The sequence below is a fragment of the Lepisosteus platostomus genome, chromosome 19 (assembly GCF_059453375.1).
Source record: "Lepisosteus platostomus isolate fLepPlt1 chromosome 19, fLepPlt1.hap1, whole genome shotgun sequence".
Classification (NCBI taxonomy): Eukaryota; Metazoa; Chordata; class Actinopteri; order Semionotiformes; family Lepisosteidae; genus Lepisosteus; species Lepisosteus platostomus.
Genome location: NC_142629.1, coordinates 17,931,660 through 17,951,137, shown reverse-complemented (window position 1 = coordinate 17,951,137; position 19,478 = coordinate 17,931,660). Strand labels below are relative to the sequence as shown.

Sequence of the window (19,478 nt, the reverse complement as noted above, 5' to 3'; positions counted from 1 at the left end):
CTGAAAGGCATGTGCTGTGTGCCCAGTGATGTGATGTTGTGCTGTATTGCCGGTGAAAGTAGGACAATAATTCAGGCCAGGTGTCTTTCAGTTGGGATCTAGAAGACATGGGATTGAAGGCAGACAGAGAAGAATCCAAGGTGTTTTAGTCAGTCACAGGCCCTCCTGTTTGCTGAATCCCTTTCCAGTGGGCCTGCTGTATTACTGCCGGTGTGCACTGAGCTTTTACACGTATATGCTGAAATAATCGAGTAAGGTGTTACATTTTTGTATCATTCACTCAGTTCCATTTCAGACTGGATCGGTTTCATTGTGGTAGTCACAGATGTTGTAGAGACTGCATTTTTATGAGTCCACAAAGTTAAGTATTGGAAGAAAACTACATACAGTGTGACCCCCTGCAAATCATTCAGGTTAGGTTCATTTCCCAATTGGAGATTGGAAGATTTGATTGATTTGAAAAGGCATTGTTTTCAGAATTTAGGTCCAAAATCTGATTTTTCAGTCCTGAGAGGTAGATAGACAAGTCTAATCCTTCTGCAATGTTATTTAAGTCACAGACTTGCCCAGTACCTACACTCAGTATGCTCCATCTTTTCTTCTCCTTAGGTATTATTCTTTGCAAAAAGGTGTTAAAAAATAACATTTTTTTGCATAGCAGTTTTACTTAAAATACATACACTCATCATGTCAGTATTGAGCTGTTTATCTGTGACAAGAGAGAGAGACTTTAGGGATAGACACACGCACTTTTAATAAATAGGTTAGAATTTCAGTGCAGATCCCTACATTTATATTTTAAAATTTCCCAAGTATATTCTTCAGTCATCCTTTCCTTTCTTTTTTTCAGTGTTAAGAGAGAAAGGAACAACAAATTATGTAGATGAAATCCACCAGCCACGTAATTGTTTATTTAGGCATATGGTAAATGAATAATTTAAAATACTCAGTAAGTAGAACTGAAACCTGGTGCTACCGTCTTGTAATCTACATTCATATGACATGCAAAATGAGATGGGTGCAGAAATGACAGTGGGGGATTTTGAGTCAAGCTGCTAGTTATCCTCTCTCTTATTCACCTATCAATCAGAAGTTTGTTTACTGTCACAAAGTGACAGTGTTCAGACCATCAGATGTGTTTATCAACAGATCTGTTATTAGCAGATAATCTGCACTGTACCTTCTTCTTAATTATTCACAGGAAATGGACATTTCTGCCTCCTGCGAATATGTTGTTGATGCACTCTGATTCTGAGAACCGTTGAACAGATGCCAGGTTTATATGATTACAGCAGCATTCGTAAAAGTATTGCATTTCTGTGCCTCATTGAAACCTGTCCTACCATGATTTCTAAAACTTAAAGTGTACAGAATAACACACTGCATGTAAGACTATGTAAGGATTCAGAAAAATCTCTGTTCATTGCAGGAATATTCTTAATCTAGGGTGTGCCACCATTAAAATAAGCCTAGGTACCATCAGGGCAGGACAAGACCTCTTAACAAGTCTGTTTGTGCTGATGAACTAGTTATAATTGTAATATGAAATTAAATTTAATTGCAGTTTTGCTTATCAATTTTTATTAATGGTTACTAATGGCAGTAATTAAGAAGATGTTCATCAGGATTTTAAAGATCTTGGTATCCTAGATGTCAATAGCACAGGCTTGGATGAAGAATCCTGTCGTGTGCAGTCAAGGACAGAGATTACACCATTTAAAGAAACTGTCAAATTGAAAAAGAAAAAACAAAAGAGGGGTTTTTCCATATTTTTGAGTGGATGGATGGATAAATACAGAAATGCAGAAGCCCGAGTGGGACTTTCATTTTCACTGCAGTTCTTTCAGCTCTTACGTGTACATGTAACATATTGCTGTCATTTAATGTTGTTCTCTTGTTCAGTGGTAATATAAATTTCTTCTGTAGTGAAAGACGTAGGCATTTTTGCTAACTGTCCTGGGCCTTTTCTGATCTTACGGGAGCCCTTAATTATGTCTGCTCTTGCACAAATCAGCATTAGAGCATTAAATCATGATTATCAGGGCTCCTAAAAGCCGTCTTATGTTGTTATTATTTGGCTCACCGCTGTTTATGGTTAGATGGTGTCTGTTTTTATTTATTGGCAGGATTTTATTTTGTGCAGCCCGGCCAGGGCGCCTTCCACATGAAGAAGCTATATTTAAGGCTGTGATCAAGTTGAAGCTGAATAATTCTGCGGCTCAGCACGTCCTTCGTCACGTGTCAGAAAGTCTTCTGTTTGGTTTTTGACTAGGACGGCGTGTTTTGGGAACACAGTCGTGGGAGAAACAATGGAGTTTAGAGAAGAAGGTGTTTTTTCAGACGAAAGAATGGCCCAGGAGTCCGGGCTCCTCAGTTCGGTCTCTGGTGCTGCGGGGGGGCTGCTGCTCATCGACACCTTGTTCTGTCTCTTCCAGTCGGTGCTGCTGCTGGGGAGCCTGGCGCTGGCCTGCCTGGCGCTGGACCTGCTCTTCCTGCTCTTCTATTCCTTCTGGCTGTGCTGCCGCCGCCGGAAGAGCGACGAGCAGGCCAACAACGCCGACTGCTGCTGCACGGCCTGGTGCGTCATCATCGCCACCCTCGTCTGCAGGTGAGCCTTCCTCCCCTCCGGGTTTGGTTTTGGTCGTGTCACCGCTCTGCCCGGCTGACGGTCACGGGGGAAGCTGGAGCCTATCCCAGCAAGCAGTGGGTGCTAGGCAGGACACACCCAGGACAGGAGAGATGCCAGGCCCTTGCAGAGCAGACGCAGAGACACACACGTGCACCAATCCAGTTGTCCCAGAAAACAGTTAACCTACTAGTATGGCTTTGGACTGTGGGAGGAAACTGGCGCACCTGGAGGAAACCCACGCAAAAAGTGGGTTAGAACATATAAGCTCCACACAGACAGCACCCCTAGGTCCAGAACTGAACCCAGGGCCCCAGCTGCGAGATGGCCTTGATGACCACTGTGCCTATGTGCCACCCTGTATCCAAAAATGTCATTTTTTTTTCTTCTGACCATAAGGCAGTATGTGGTTCCAGCTGTCATTCAGACATACAGTGGGCTGGCAACTTCAAGTCTCCTCTTCTTGCGGTTCACCTTCTGGAAAATGGTGTTTTTCCTTGCAGCCTGGCCGTGCACAGCAGAAGGTTCCAAATCTAGCTTAGTTGGGTAGCTGGGTAGGTTGGCCGGATAGCCAATTTCACACCCCCACAATTCTCTCCGTAAAGAAATACGGTTTTGTCTGGGTTGTAATTTCACTTCCACATAATGTCTGCTGGTGTCTTCTGGTTTGTGTTCTACTCTTCATTCTGAAGATGTCCACTGGATTGACTTTGTGCCTTTAGGTATTTTGAATACTTGGCCCCTGCTCCCTGCCCCTCATAGTCTTCTCTGCTTAAGACGAACAAGGTTTGCTTCAATCTGGGACTTTCCCTTAAGCCCTGGAATGCTTTTCTCCAGACTGATTTTACAGCAGAAATATGTTTTTTATAAAAAGGTGGCTAAACTTGTACACAATATATTAAATGATGTATTACTAGTGATTTGCACAATTTTAATATCGCATCCCGTGATTTAATTTCTGTATTTATAGGTGTATATACTAACATTTTTTTTGTATTTTTTATTGCTTTCCTGCATTGTCTAGAAAATGGGAACTTGAACACCCGAGTCAAAAACTTTCATACATAGCTTCTTCAGGCTCTGCCATCTCCGGGTGTTTTGCCAGTCTTAAATTTTATCTGAATCGTTTTGAATTTCGATTGCTGCTTCTGTAGTGTTTGGTAGAGTTTGTAATCTCTGTTTCATTGTCTGCCACCGTGACTATTTCAGTACAGCAGAATCTAGATCATTGATATAAATTCAGTAGAGCAGTGGTCCTAGTACAGATTCCTGTGGTACACCACCAAATACCACATCCATGTGGGTGATGTTGAATGGTAGTTTGTAACCTGAAGATGCTAGTTTGTGGGGTTGAAAATCTCTAACAGTTAACAGTTTTACTGTCTTTACAGTTGCCTCCCAGACTACTTGTCTCAGAGTCTGTGGTGGCAAGATATGCTTGCCTCCCCTTGCTGACAGGATAAACCAGTAGCTTTAAATTTCTCAACAATGGGCTGTATAGCGGAAAGAGAGAGATTCAGCTTGTTGCAAACGGGTTTAAAGCCATCCCCCAGCTCATGGAGGTTGATGACCATTTGCCTGTAGTCTTCAAAGAGCTCTTGGACCTAACATAAAATGGATTAGGCAAAAGTAAAAACAAATTTGATTACTACACCTTTTGCGGACTGAACAAGAATAGCTGCATTGTTGTAGTCCTAAAAATGTACAGGTTTCTATAAGGCACATAAGCATGTTGTGCTGGTGGGACTTCTGCTGCCAGGGAATTATGTAATGTTTTCCTTCTTGTAAAATCAAGGATGCCTTTTGATTTCATTCTTTTCCTCCTGTGCTATGGATTACAACTGGAGCATGCAGCAGCTAATTATAGGAGGTTCAGTGCTTCAGACAGCGTCTGCTGAACCTGATGTGTCAGTCAATCAACTGGATGTCCCACTGCAAACGAAGGTTGGTCCCATCATGCACGGATGACCTGCTTTTAATGTCTCAATTTGTGTCAAGCAGTAGGTGGAGCACTAGAACATATTGAATACTGCCTCAAATAGCTACAGCTTTATTTCTGATGTATCTTATCATTTTGAATTCTTCCCTGAGGAATATTTAACTGCAGTTATCAATCCTTTCAGCAGGCAGTTCTTCTGCCACCAATAGACCAGTTTCCATCAAGAGATTGTCACTTGCAGTCTAATGTGTCAATGTATCGTGAGTGTGTTACCTAGTAAAAGGAGGTAATCCTTTTTGCCAAGAGTAAAAAGCACTAGTTCTGAATGTAATCGGATATTGTGAATTTGAAAGGGAAGGAAATTATTCTATTATGTGACAGCCAGTGACTCACAGATGTCATCCTCCATGTTGAGATCTGACTGTTGCTTGTTGGGCATGTTAGAGCAGCTCAATGGAAGGTAGTTTAAGAAATAATCGTCCCTTCTACTAAATTTGAACTGTTGAACGGGTGGCACAACAATTTATTGTTTTAACTTGTTCTTGGCATAGCATTCTGGGCCCTAAATAACAATCTTGTCTTCTTTCAGTGTGTTAAAACTCACAATGTATGAGGCATATTCTTTTGTCAGCCTGTGGAACAGACGTTAAATCACAGTACAGTACCGTCTGTACTGTAGCACTTCAAGCGTTTCCTGCTATAGAAGAGTAATTTGAAGCTTCAATGGATTATCGTCTTCCTACATGACAGCATCGTATTGAATTGAACAAAAAAAAGTTTAAAAACCTCCCCAAGTTCCTTTCCTTTTACGAGGTGGGGAGCATGTGAATCCCTGACAGTGAGTCATTTTAGAGATTGTTTTTTTTTGTATAGGTCTATAGGGCTGCTAATCAAGTATTGTTATGCAGTAACTGCTTGTTCCAAGAGAATAGAGAGCTACAAGTCTAAGAGTTGATAGTTGTGCTTTATTTTGTTGTAAACGTAGTATCCAGAAAAGCGCTATATAAGTGTAAGCAATTATTATTATTATTATTATTATTATTATTATTATTTCTAGAATAACAAAGATATTGTTATTCTAGATTCTCTTGACTGTGTTGGTGGGCTTTGATGACTGGACTGCAACGAGTTTTGTGCTTAAGTGAAATGGGACAGGATACAGGACCAAAAAGGAGCATTTTGTCCTTCACGTTAGTAAGCCTAAAGAGTTCCCCCAGGAGATTATTCTGGTGCAGCAGTGGGATCATCATGTTAGAAGAATGTTTGAAAATGTGGCAGTCATTTTTTGGAGGGATTTCAAGATCTGGTAAATGAAAACAGGCTTTTCTGCCTGCGTTGGTTTGTTTGTGCTGAAATGAATTAGGTGCATTACAATAAAATATCTGCTAAATAATATCATCCCATGCCCCAAAGGAAGATGTGGTCAAAGTTTGATTTCCAAATGGGTCTGCAGTACTTGACATCATTAAATAGAACTGGGAACAAAACACAAGGACGGAATTGTAAATAATGGAAGCTGCACCAGATGGCTTTAGGAAACCCGGGGCATTTATTTAATTGTGGTGTTTGGATAAAGCCTTCTGCTGTTGCATGAGGTTCGAGATTGAATTACAGCTTTTTTGTTGGTTGATGACCACCCATTTCTGGATGCAGAAATCAGTCATCTGGGTCACCGTTCCCCTATTTAAAATCATATCTCTTATTGATCCAAACTTCAGAATGGAAAAAAATAATACAAAAATAAGGAAATTTAAATGTGGAATCGGTGTTCTGTGTTTCTTATAGCTTTACTTTGTTGAAAAGCGCTTATGCATAATGCATTGTATTACAATGCTTCTTTTATGGAGTTTAATATAGTGTCAGGTAAATATTTTGTTAAGAAATAAGATGTTTAATTCTGCATCTTAAAGTAATTTGTGGTTACACTAGCAAGCAGGAAAATCCTTTTGACATTTATAGCAGGAGTGGAGCTGATGTTTCTGATATAAGGTCCTCCAGCTGTCCCAAAGATCCTTCAAGTGAACGAGACAAATCATGCATTGGCGAGTGAAGATTCTGGGATTGCTAAACCGATCATATGGGATGTATCAAGAACAGTTTTGGCTTTATACACAGTTTGCACACAGTTATTGCATTAAGCTGGCTCATTCAATGTGAAGAAAGTAAGTCGTTTTGAGTCTTAATTCAGAGCAAGTGAACATAGTTTGTCAATAAAACACTGTAGTTAGTGAAGAAAATATATTTTAATATTGTAGTTGCTGCACGTGTAACCCCATGTACGAATACTTTGTGTAGAATTGCCTGTGAAAAGTATCTAGATGAGATCATGAGTGTAAGTTGCTGTCATGGGTGCATTTCTGCTTCTGGAGGTAATTCAGGGAGCAATTGATTCAAAATGCTGTTCCTAGCCAGGAGAGTTTGGGATTTTCTGCTGCCTGTTTGTAACAGTTTTTGTGGGACTGTTGAATGAATAATGTCGAACGTTAAAGAGCAGCTGCACAGTGGAAGATTAACCTTCATCCTTTAAATGAACCCGAGACAAGGAAGCATAATTTCCCTCCAGGAGTGCTTCCAGAGGAACATCTGTAGGTACATGCTTTACAAATGTGGATAATGAATTAAAAAACATTGTTATAAGGGCTGCTGGCTGCAGTCCCACATCATTTCCTGCCTTTTCCTGTCCTCCCACGGTACTGTAACGTGAGTCTGGGTTAAAAAAAAAAGCCATTTCTTGATCGCATTTGTAAGGGTCAGAGATTAAGTATCCTGGACGTTTGTCCTGGTATGTCAGAGGTGCTGTCTTTTACAGTGTAACACAGTCAAACGGCACAGTCTCTGGTTTCTTTAACCTTCTTTATTTAGGAAATCCTTTAAGAAATGTTGTCTTAAAGTGTTGATGACAGAAGGCGTCATGGCGAGTGGTGGAGCAGGTGATAGTATCAATCTGTAAGAATCCATTATCCAATCCAAGCTTTTTTGCCTTTTCTCAAACTGCCCTTTTTTAACATTGTACTGAAATTGAATGGTTGCAAGATGGAGCACATTAAAAATCTGCTTTCAGCCACTGTGGTGAATCTTCTCGATTGTGCTAGACGAGCTACGTTTTGCCCGTTTGTGGGAATTAGATTCATGTGACTCCGTGAAAGTTCCTAGGAACTGCGCTCATCACGGCAGTGTGGAGCAATTGGAATGCTGGCTGCACCATTTTTAGTTTTTCTCAGGAATATTAATGGCTGTAATATGGAATGCACCTCTTAAATGACAGGAAACAAATTCTAAAAATTGCATTTTGCTCAAAAAAATCTCCCAAGTTATTGCAGATTGTTCACGGCAAAAACAGACCTCGTATCTTTGTCCAGTTCTGTCAGAACACATTTCCCTTACAAGCTCTTTGTTCAGAATATCAGTAGAATACTTGAAGAAATTTTCTTTTTATTTCCATTTTCCTGAAAGCCAAATTAGATACTGTGCCATGTACAAACAACCCTCTGGGCTGATGCTAGAATTTTATAACATCGTTTATATAGATTAAAAAAAGACTGAATGCAAAATGGCTTCTTTACCAGTTTCTTTAGCTACAAAATTCTTTTTCTCTTGGTTAGTTTTATGTTATCACTGTTGTCTGTTAGCCTACATGACACAGAGGGTGAGAATGACACCAGAGACATGTCTTTTAGATAACAAGCTAAGGGCTTCATTCACAAAAAAGGACTTATGTGCTGAGTGCCTTTTGTGAAAGAGTTTTGTGTGGGTGACTGCAGAGAAGAGGATTGTTTTGGGACATTTTCTGTGATGCGTTTTAAATAATTACTTTCATTTGCATTTTGAACAGTGTTTTTGTTTTCAAGGAGGTTCCAAAGCACTTTGCACCCATAAGGAGAGAGATCCACTTCGCCCTCCTGTGAACCGCAGCACCCATCTGGGTGACACACGGCAGCCATTGCAAACTGCTGTGGTCTACTTGAAAATTGCTTCACCATTGAAATTCAACAGGAGACTTGAGAAGGTCATATTGCACAAAATAGCTGTCCAAAGCAGAATTTACAGTATTCTTCAGTAAAATTTATTTGGAAGACTAAGGCTAACACTGCCATTGGCAACAGATAGTGCCTCCTACAGCACAGTATTCACTATACTGGGGAAGTAGTTTGTCCAGAGTTAAGAGTGCCACCTACTGGTCCACCAACACCACTTACAGCATCAAACTGGTTTCCTTAGAGGTTTTTTATTTCGATAGTGACCAGGCTAGGCTTGTTTAACTTCTGATATCTGACCGGATTGGGCTGCAAAGTGGTAATACTGCTGTCCAAAAATGGCTGAGAGCCTTTTTAAAAGTCTTCAGAGATTTTCCTCTAAATATAGAGCTTCTTCCACCAGCAAACATTTTAATCTCATCATGTCATTTCCTTCATGTGAACTCCTGGGGGGTTCTTCAGTATTTATCTACAAAAGCACAGTCAAGAATTCAGCTCGGGAGACTTTTCTTCGGCAGCCTTCACCATAATACTGTTGTGCACATGTGTCTTTGTATATTTAGAGGTGATCAGCTTTCTGTTGTTGTGTGTTCTGATGTTTTTGAATCTTTAGTATGATACAGACAAACCTCAGCAATTAATTTGTTCTGCTCATCCATTATTTAAATGCTTCTTCCAATTCTGAGTTGCGGGGAAGCTGGAGTCTATTTCGGCAAGCAGTAGGGCCAAGGCAGGGTGCGCCGAGGACAGGACGCCAGTCCGTCACAAGGCAGACACACACTCACACCAAGGCCAGTCTTGTCAGAAGCCAAATAACCTATCCATATGTTTTTGGACTGTGGGAGGAAAGCAGAGCCCCTGGAGGAAAGGACACTGAGAGACCACACAGACTCCACACAAACAGTAGCTCAGCCGCGGATTTGAACCCAGGGCCCCAGCGCTGTGAGACAACAGTGCTACCCATGCCACCCAGTTCATTTTTTCCCATCCTTGCTAAATGCCTGATCTATAACGCACCCTTGCCCAAACCTTGCCGAAAGAACAGAGATGGAACCCAAAAAGGAGATGAAAGAGTTCATTGTTCCCGTGTATCCATGAAGAAAGCTTTTAAAAGGAGAGACGTGGGAGGGGAAAAAAGGTTTTCCTCACTATTAGAATCATTCATTTTCTTTTTGAATTTTCCTGCTAGTGGTGAATGCACTACAGCTTTGCAGGTTGTGGTTTACTGTCTCTTTTGGATTCAGGCCCAGAAAAGCAGGCCAAGGTTGGGATTCTACCACAGCTGCAAGTCTGTCGGCAGTGTGTCACTTCCGCACTGATTTGATATGGGCACTTAAGTATTACTGTAGTCCTGTGCATGGTCTGGGGGGGAAAAAAAGAAAACTAGCAAGGAAGCTAGTTACTCAAAAGCCATGGTTTATAGTGTAGAGTGCTTGTTTGAACACCAGCAGCTCAGGCATCTGCGATTGCCTGCAACATTTCCAGCATTTTCATGGATATGGCATATTTAATTCAGTAGTGCATTTCACCAATATACAGCCTTTAATGCGTCTACAAATAAAACCCAAAGAAAGACCCTAAATGAGGGCATCTTGTGCGTTAATAGCAAACTCACAGCCTCGGCAGTTTGAATATTGGAACAAGTATCTGTTTTAGGCGTGCCTAGAAACTGCTGTTAGAAGAAGTGGTATAAGGAGACCTATGGAATTTCATTTTGTGTCAGTCCTTCTCTTCCATGTGCAGCAAGGGGGCAACTCTCCGAGTACGGCCTGCAGAAAGGCCTGACGAGTGTTGTCGAGGGTTTCTGGCGGTGGCAGCCGCTGCAGGGGAGGCAGGAGCAAAGCCGAGTGCTAACAGAATGGAGGGGGAGGAGGGACTCTAGTGGGAGATGCAGCTCACTGGAATGGATCCAAAATGTGCCTCGGAGGAGGTCGGAGTGGGGTGAGAGCAGTCGTGAGGCTCGGGAAAGTCGGCGTGGAGAGCGAGCTGCACTGGGGGTGGGAGGAGAGAGGTGAAACGCTCTGCGTACGCCTACAAAGCATCTGCAGCAGCAGCAGCAGCATTAAAAGGCTTTGCGTGACTTTGTGCTGCAGGCTGGTGGAGCATCTGGGGAGGGCACTGCCAGTGTGTTGCTCACTCACTCACTTCTCCATCAATTATTCAGTGAAAAAATGCCAAACCCAACTGTCATTTGTGGTGCGGTGTATTCAGAAGTCTTAAACACTCGCATGCTTTTCTCCTCAACTAAGAGCAAGATACAGTGCTCGTCCTAAAGCATGCACTATATTTTAGTGAAAACGTAGCACTATTTTACAAATGCATTAACTCATTTTACACAACAGCCTTCTTATGTCCAAAACACTTAATGCAGTGAACTGAGCTAATGATAATTGTCAAAATAAGAAAGCATTTTTAAACACTTTCAAAGAGGCACGTCTGACACAGAATGGTAGACTTCAAAATGCCGAATACAGTACGTGAGTCTTGTTTTCCTGCAGAAGAGTCCGAGGACTCACATATTACAATTACTGCATAAACTGTCTTACCTGCAATGTCCTACCTGCTATATCTATTCTGGTTGGATATAACTGTTTACATCTGACAAGATATATTTATCACCAGTTTATCATGACTGGCTCTCTTTCTCAAGTCTGCAAATGTGTGTCGGTCACAGTTTGTTTACTTTATCTTTATAAGATTTGTGTGTGAGTTAGAAAAGTAATGCAAGTAATTATTGTAACGCAGTGCTTTCTGGTGTATTCAAACAAGCTGCTGCATGTTTGGAACTCTGCTCCTTGGATGTTATCCAAAACTAAAATGCATGAGACATATCACCTTTTTAAGTTTCCTTGCACTAGCTAGACAAAACCTGCACATCAAACAGAAAGCAGGACTTTCTGTTACAATAGTAGTGGCAGCCTTTCGGCTCTGATTATCATTCTAATTTATGGGATCAAGGTAAAGGGGTCAGGTGGGTCATCTTAATTAGTGATTTTACTCCTGCACGCACATTCAGGAGGCATGAAGTTGATCGTTTAAGCTGACTGATAGGGAGTCTTTCTTTCCTTTGAAGCTCTTGATGTAGGTTTGCATCCCTTTTCAAAGAGCATCTAGCCTTTAAAACGATGGCTCGAGCGAGCAGAGCTGACTCACACATGCGTGATTAATTCTTGCACCGCTAATGTGATGCCTGGCTGCTCAGTTTAATGTAGACTTTAACTGTTTTAGAACAGAATGAGCTTCTGGCCAATGCATGATGTCTGTGGAGTTAGCACACGTCTTCCCTTTACAGTGATTGCTCTTTATAACTGCGCGTCGACTTGTAATAACATTACAGTAGCATTAGTGGTAGACAGTTTCAGGGAAACTTCAGTCTGAGTCACCTCTTTAATCCTTTCAGTCTTCAGTATCGGATTGTCTTCTTCACTAAAGTGAAGGTACGATCCCAAGAGGTGAAGGGATGGATTTTACTTTATTAGCTTTGCATTGCGCTGTAATGGTTGGTTGGTATGTTGGTAGATTAAATCCTCATTAACTTAATCATCTCTTGAGTTGTGTATAAGGGGGAAGGGACTTGGGCAAAGGAACCAGTCTTTTGAGAAAATAAATCTTCCGGTAAGAAAAGTTCAGGTCTAACCCTGACGGCCTAGAGCAGGAGAGGACAGAGAGAGCACTGGATATTGCAGTCTGCTCAAGATGCTGGACACCCATCCCAGCTGTCTCTGCGCGGGTGGTTGACCCCTCCTGTTGGCAGCTGAGTGGTGGGTGAAGATTTTGGCAAGCTGAGCCGAAAATGAGTAACAGGAGGCGATGACTGAAGTGGGAATACTGGAGCAGCTTTTCACAGTCTTGACTAAGTGCCTGTTGAATTCGTCATGATTGTGAAAGATCTTGGTCAGGATACTTTGAAGCAGAAATCTTCAAAGTTGCCAAGCACTGGTTTGAAACTATAGTTGCCACAGTGTCATCCTTGGGTTGTAGCATTTTGTTTGAGTAACCGAGCACAGCTCTAAGTGTCCTTCTGTTGTGTGTGTGTGGGGTCCTTATATGTTCTTACCAGTTTCACACCTGGCAGAAGTTCATGCGTCTTGCGCATTCAATTTATATGGAAATTCAGCTCTGGACTTCATAGGAGAAAAATGCTAAACTTGGGAAACAATAAGCGATAAGACTTTGTGCTACATGTAATAGAAAATTACTGTTTTAATATGTGTATGTTATAGTATTATAAAATCAGAAAATCCAGGTTTTATTTTTTTAGCTTGTATTAGATGGTGGGTGCACATAAAAACCAATGACAGGTGAGATGAGTGTAGGAAATCTGTAAGAGTTACAGCTTGGAAGCCCCTGGACAAGAGTCACAGGCTGACGAAGTCTGGACGAAGTGGCGCAGTGCTGATGCCTCAGGAACAGCTCCACTTCCCCCACGTCGCTGCGTTTCATCTGTATTCCTTCAAAAACACATTTTCCCGAAAGGAGACGAGATGCGTCACTGAAGTCAATATCGGAGGCCCGTGCTGTTTCCTTTTGCACTCATGTCCCTGACCTCTGTCTAAAACACTTGATAATGCGTGAACCCTTGTATTCCACAAATAGTCTTTGTGCCATATGGTTTGTAATAGGCTTACTAAGCCAGTTTGAGCTGATTGTAATAGTTTTTCCCCCCAGTAAAACATTGATTACATATGTGGAAATATTATGAACACTATATTGTATATATTGTACTGTACAGAAGAGTATATTTTGTGATATACTCGGCCATATTCTACGGCACCAAGTCTCTGAGATTTTCTTTTTCGTGCTGTCTCAACTTTGGCCTAGAAAGGTTGCCATGGACACCAGATCAGATTTAATGCAGAAGAAAGGATGAGAAATGCAAGCATTGGAGGTGCTTAAAACTTTTACATATTGCTCTGAAAATGTCTGTCTTCTGGGTTTTAGTCTTCCACTCGTAGACAAGAGTCTTTGTATTACTCATGTCAGTTGATCTGCGACAGCATTAGTAGGGTTTGTTGTAGTATCAATTATTTAGTAGTACTATTTAAAATGTGCTTTTTGATGATGAATCTGTCATGTGCTGCCACCAAAAATATTTCAATATAAAATATATATATAAATATATTTTATATTCATATTATATACATATTAAAAATTTTGATAAACATTTTACATTATGTTCTGTTACAAAAGTAAAGTTTAGATAGACTCTATGACAATGACCTGAAAAACAATGAATGTACAGTAAATCAGTTTCCTCCTGACAGGAGCAAGAAAACAAAACGTTAGTTAAAACATAATTGACGTGATCCTTCAGTGTAGATTTTCATCAACATCCCTATTCACGCTCCCCTGATCTTCCACTTGACAGTGTGGAGAAGAATCCCACCTATGTGCATTAAATGTATGTGGCATTTTAAAAACAAATACCCCTGAATTCAGAGAAACCAAAGCTTCTTTCTACTGGCTGAGCTTGGATTAATGTTAAACTAAGATGAGTGTGTTTTACTGTCTGCCTGCAGCCAGATTAACAGATTAAGGAGATTTCTACTCCTGACCTTTAAAGCAAGTAGCCTTGCTTGCCTTCTGCCAATTCATAGCATACTTGCTTTTTTACTCAAGAACTTACAACGGTTACAGTAATCAGCATTTTTGCAGAAGTGTGTAATCTTTCCCCTTGCAAATCGCTGATTTATCTTTTTATTTTTGCTATGCATGGATAACGCATTTGACTTTGATCATTTGATATCCTTGAACACGTTTGTCTTCTTTTTATTTGGGTCGTTCTGTTTTGGCAGCTATTGGCTGACCCGTTCTAGCTTCTCAGACAAGTAGTTAGGGAAGCCCACACACACACTCCTGGTTCTAAGTGCCAATCAGCGTGTTCAGATTCAATGTAGGCTTTTGAAAGGATTTTTCGCCTGTTGCAATGTTTTTTCGCAGCTTGTCGGGAAGACAGCTTGTATTCCAAGTGCAAAAAGCACAAGACAAAGTTCCTACCGTGCAGACATTGAAGACCCATGTCTCGCTTGAAATGATTGATGGAGAATCGGTCTTAACCTCAGCTGGTCCTGGTCTGCTGCAGCATCTTCTAAGCTGCCCGGGTGCTCAGGATCTTAAATCTTCCTGCAGCAGCAGGGAAGTACTGTAGAGTAGTGCAACAAGCTCCCCCAGGGAGCCAACTTACAGATCGTGGGAGTGAAACCATTGTTCTATTTTTTTTTTACATTAAAAAAAATATGATTTCTCTCTCTTATCATATCAGCCGTAGGGTTTGGATTATTTTATCTTCTCATTAAGTGTGGGTTGTCATTTTGGATGGGGAGGGGATCTGGGGGAAGGTGGTGGCGTTCTTTTCTGTTTGTGGCCTGCTGTCCTTTCAGTGTTTAGTGTTCAAAAGACTGACTAATAAACATGGGGGAAAAAAACCTCTCCTCTTACTATTACAAAGTTTAAATATATAATAGAGAAACGGGCGGCTTTCATCGCCTTCAAGCGTGGGGACTTATCGTCGGTGTTGTTATATGATAGGAAAGAAATCTTTGAAGATTTTGAGAGTTCTAGGGGTCCGTGAACCTCCATGCTTTTGTAGAGGGGCAAAGATTGCTGCATAGCAACCACTTTGTGAGCTTAAGCATGAGTCCAGTTGCATGTTTTATTTATTTCCCACTGTGTCATTGTGAGGCCATCTAACGTTAAATTGGTGGTATTCTCTAAGGAGACAGTTATATGAAGATTCACCACTACCAAAGCACTTCGACTCTCGCTCGCTCATTAAAAGTCCATTCGTGATAAAACAGAAAAAGACCCACGAGAACCATTTGCTTCCAGTCTCAAGAGCCCTCTTGTCTCCTTTCAATTTGGCATCAAATATTGAAGGATCACCTGGTTCTCAAGATCTGCTGTTACGTGCTCTCTGGTGTCAGGACTCAGATGAGCTACATGACAAGTTGAACTAGGAGTTTCTTTTCTGAGCTGCTTTTGAATGGTGCGTTCAAAGGACAGGAACAGCAGGACAACAGGTGGTTGTGAGGCTGTATTTATTACTCAATTATCCATAAACTGTACAGATCACTCGTGACTGCTGACTTAGTGGGCTGGCAGAAGGAGTTCTGATTTCTCGTTTGTTTTAGAAAGTTTGATTCTGTAAGTCATTTGCAAAACAAAATCACATATGTTCACATTTAAATATATACAAAATCTAAATAGTCACAAGTTTTAACTAAACATTTAAGTGAATTATTATCCACTTAAGGACTTTTACTTAATAAACTGTCCAAAGTATTTAACACTTTTTGTTTCTGAACTGTGAAAAATGTTGTGCTCTTATAAAAATACACAGATTTGTCTGACATTCATTAGCTTTATATGCATCCATTTATCCATTTTCCAACCACTTCTTCCACTTGAGGGGTGCAGGGGAGCCATAGTCTATCCCATCAAGCAAAGGAAGATGATTTCAGGGCACACAGGAACACGCACACACTCACAGCAGGACCACTTTCCGCAGAAGACCGTTAACCTGCTAGTATGTAATTGGACTGTGGGTGGAAACTGGAGCATCTAGAGGAAACCCACTTGAACACAGTGGATAACATACAAACTCCATGCACACAGCATCCCAGGTCCAGGATGCAACCCAGATCCCCAGCTCTGCGCTGCAGAAATCCTAATTACTGCACCTCTGTGCCGCCTGGTCAAATATCCTTACAGTCCTAAATGTGTAGAATTAGAAGGAGCTTTGGGTGTCGTTGAGCCCAACAAATACCAATTTCAGGATAAAATGGTGGTCAGTCCCAGTGACATCTGTCGATTGTAGGCACTGGAGACTCAGTGTGAGGATGAGTCAGTGACGTGTCATTGCAGTGATTTCAGTCTTTCCGTCGTTGTTAATGTTGCGCTGTGTTTGCAAGTTTCTAGCTGACCATCAGGCACGTGGAAGGGATTCCTGGCATATGCTAAAAAAAAGCTTAGGGATGAGGACTTGCTCCGTCAGGTTCCTGTGTTTCTGGTTGTAGTTCACAGCAGTACGATTTACTAGTGGAAGCTGTGCCTGTGTCTATCTGCTGGGTCTCTTGGGGAAAAAGACTTGTTTGTTTTGCATTTTGTTCTTTTAAGACATCTGCATGCGTTTAAAAAATACTTTTCCCTATTTTTTTTTCCTTTTTATAAAATGTTCCTGTTTTTTTTCTGCACTTGAATAATTAGAATTGTTTTCACCAAAAAATGATAATCTAATTAAAATAATTTTTGCTGACTCTATAATATACAGTAATAATCTATTGTTTGATATCCTTTTAGATGGAACACGGCCAAGCTGAAAGCGAATAAAAACAGGAGTTGAGAAAGTAATGTGAGGAACAAAATAATAGGATAGACAGAATTTAGATGACTTAGTTTCTCATTAGTTTTTAACATCTTTTTAATGAATGTCTCCAACCCACAGTTCTTTGATGTCTTTTCACACTTTTGAGGGGAACGATTCCAACATGCCACTTTCTTACAATATGTTTTCATTGATATGCAGGCCATGCTTAATTTAGCAGGAAACTACAATGTATGTCCACTCTTCCAGCAGTAATTTGAATATATTAATATTTGAGCATGTTTACCTCAATGAGTCATTAACTTTTGAGCACACAGATGTTGCAGCAGGACACAGACTGGCAGACCAAACCACTAGAGCTTTGTGCTCAATACCAGCGTTTCTAATAAAATGAAACAGCATCTGCATTGATGAGATGGCTTTCCCATAATCTGAAGTGCCTTTGACTGGCTGTTCTGGGACATCAGTTCCCCTGCTGTCCCGTCGATCTTTCTGTTGGATTCATTGAACTGCAGTAGCATTGCTAACCCCGTGCTTGGAGTTGCCCGGGCTTTGTGGCCTGACTTTCTGGAGGAATTCAATTCCTGCCCTCTCTGTCTGAACGGCCTGGCTTCCTTTATGAAGCAGGCAGAGAGAACACCAGACTGCTGGGTTCACACGGCTGGGTCAGGTTTCCCCCCCCGCTGACCCCTTCTCCCCCCGTCCTCCACCCCACCCCCCTCAAGTTTTCTGCCTCTTTGTTTCCTTTCAGTGCCGGCATTGCTGTGGGTTTCTATGGGAACGGCGAGACCAGCGATGGAATTCACCGGCTCACATACTCTCTCCGGCACGCTAACCGAACTGTGGCGGGAGTGGAGAGATTGGTGAGTACATTCACGTCTGGGCTCGGCACCCCCCACAGGAGCCCCAAACAGACGGGGTTTGTTTATCTCTGCCTTACTGAAGGATGCACATGCTGCGAAATGGGTTCTCTAAAGGAATACAGAATTGGAGCTTCTCAGAATTGGTTAGTTAAAGCGCAGATAATAGGCCCAATCTCCAAGCACGCCCCTTCACCCTCTCTGTGCTAAATCCCAGTTCCACCTGCTGATGTGGTGTGACAAATAGAGTGCCGTTATTAGCTGAGCTCTGCTCAGCTTGAAGCGTTTATTTCGTTTCATAAGGATGAATATTAAATGAGTGTTTCATTTTTTCCTTTTTCCAGGCCGCATACTGTAGCATTATTGACGATAGCATCATGAAGCTTCCTTTAATTAAAAAAAAAGATCTTAAAAATGATCTGGCTCTTAATTTTGGGTCTGTCTTATTGTATTGTTCTTGTGCAACGACAATAGAAAAGGCTTTGGAGTCAGGGATTGACCTATTCAGCTTGGGAGAGCCGCTTGATCATGTTGATATGATACCGAGTTCCTGGACATCTAAACCAACATGCAGCCACCTTAAAGGGGTCTCAGCGGGAGCAGGCAGATTGAAAATGCATCTACTTGATTCCAGCAGAAGCGAAAACTGCTGAACAATAATTTCATTGTTCCGCGTTGCACTGCCGAAATGAGTCAGACTTTCGGGGTAGAAAGTGCCTTATTATGAAATGCGCAGCTTCTGAATATTTCAGCTGATGGTATTTATCAGTGAAAGGAGTATTTATTCTTTACTTGATGGTTTTTTTTCTGTAAATGCCAATTTAAAAAAAAAAGTTTTAAAATGATATTTAACCTACCGCTTGAAGTACTAATGGCAAAGTATAGGCTATACCCTTTTTATTGTAACACTGAGCTTTTGTCTCTGTGTCCCATGGAAAAATGTTCTTAGAAAATTGATGATTTAATTATTTTTTCAGTCCCTGATGTCTTACTTTTGTCCAAGCTATCCAACCATGACAAACCTGTCTTAGCAGCAGCAGCCATGACAAGACCTTCGTTGGGTTGTGTGAGCGACACAGGAGGGCCAGCATGTGTGTGCCTGGATGCCCTGGTGATATAAACCTTCGCTTTCTGCCCGGGCGTTTGAGGTCTCGCTGAAGCCCTCTTACCTGTCGCCCCACGCAGGTGTCGGACAGCACCACCGCCCTGAACCAGACGGTGGAGGAGGGCCTGCAGGAGCTGGAGAAGCAGTACGCCAAGCACACTGACTACCAGTCCATTGTGCAGAAGCTGCAGGGCCAGCTGGATGAGCTGGTGCGACAGATGGTGGAGATCCCCTTCTGGGGGAACAGCGACGTCTCCCTGGAGGAGCTCTCCGTGAGAACGGAGCTCTACGACTGGTACAGGTAAAAACTTGTGGAAGTCGCGTTTCCTTCCATTCACGTCATACTATACTATCGTAAGATACGAGCCACTCACACTGACAGAATAACATCCCTTGATTCTTAATGTTTTGCCAGTTTGTCCCTTTGTTGGCCTTTATCAGCCCTTGCTGCACTTAATACACTTATATAAAACCTTATACAGAAGTCCTTTAGGACTACATTTGGAAAGCTTTGTGTAGTGCCAACCTGACTATACTGCTTAGGTCTTAGACATGTTTCCTTGCATCGCATGGTTAAAAATATTGAGAACCATATTTATTTTCCTCATGCTGATTTCCGCTCGTCTACCATGGCTAGATTCATTTGGTGGT

The 19,478-nt window shown here is 41.6% G+C and overlaps 1 protein-coding gene across 3 annotated transcripts in view; it reads left to right on the top strand.

The window, feature by feature from the left end:
• The window catches only part of ttyh3a (tweety family member 3a), an 84,102-nt gene that overhangs the window by 26,578 nt on the left and 38,046 nt on the right, over positions 1 to 19,478 (top strand). For all 3 annotated transcript variants that reach the window (XM_088612860.1, XM_088612859.1, XM_088612861.1), the window contains exons 2-4: positions 2,436 to 2,608; positions 17,614 to 17,725; positions 18,908 to 19,128. In XM_088612860.1, the coding sequence (XP_088468986.1) occupies positions 2,436 to 2,608; positions 17,614 to 17,725; positions 18,908 to 19,128 (506 nt within the window). The remainder of the gene's footprint in view (positions 1 to 2,435; positions 2,609 to 17,613; positions 17,726 to 18,907; positions 19,129 to 19,478) is intronic.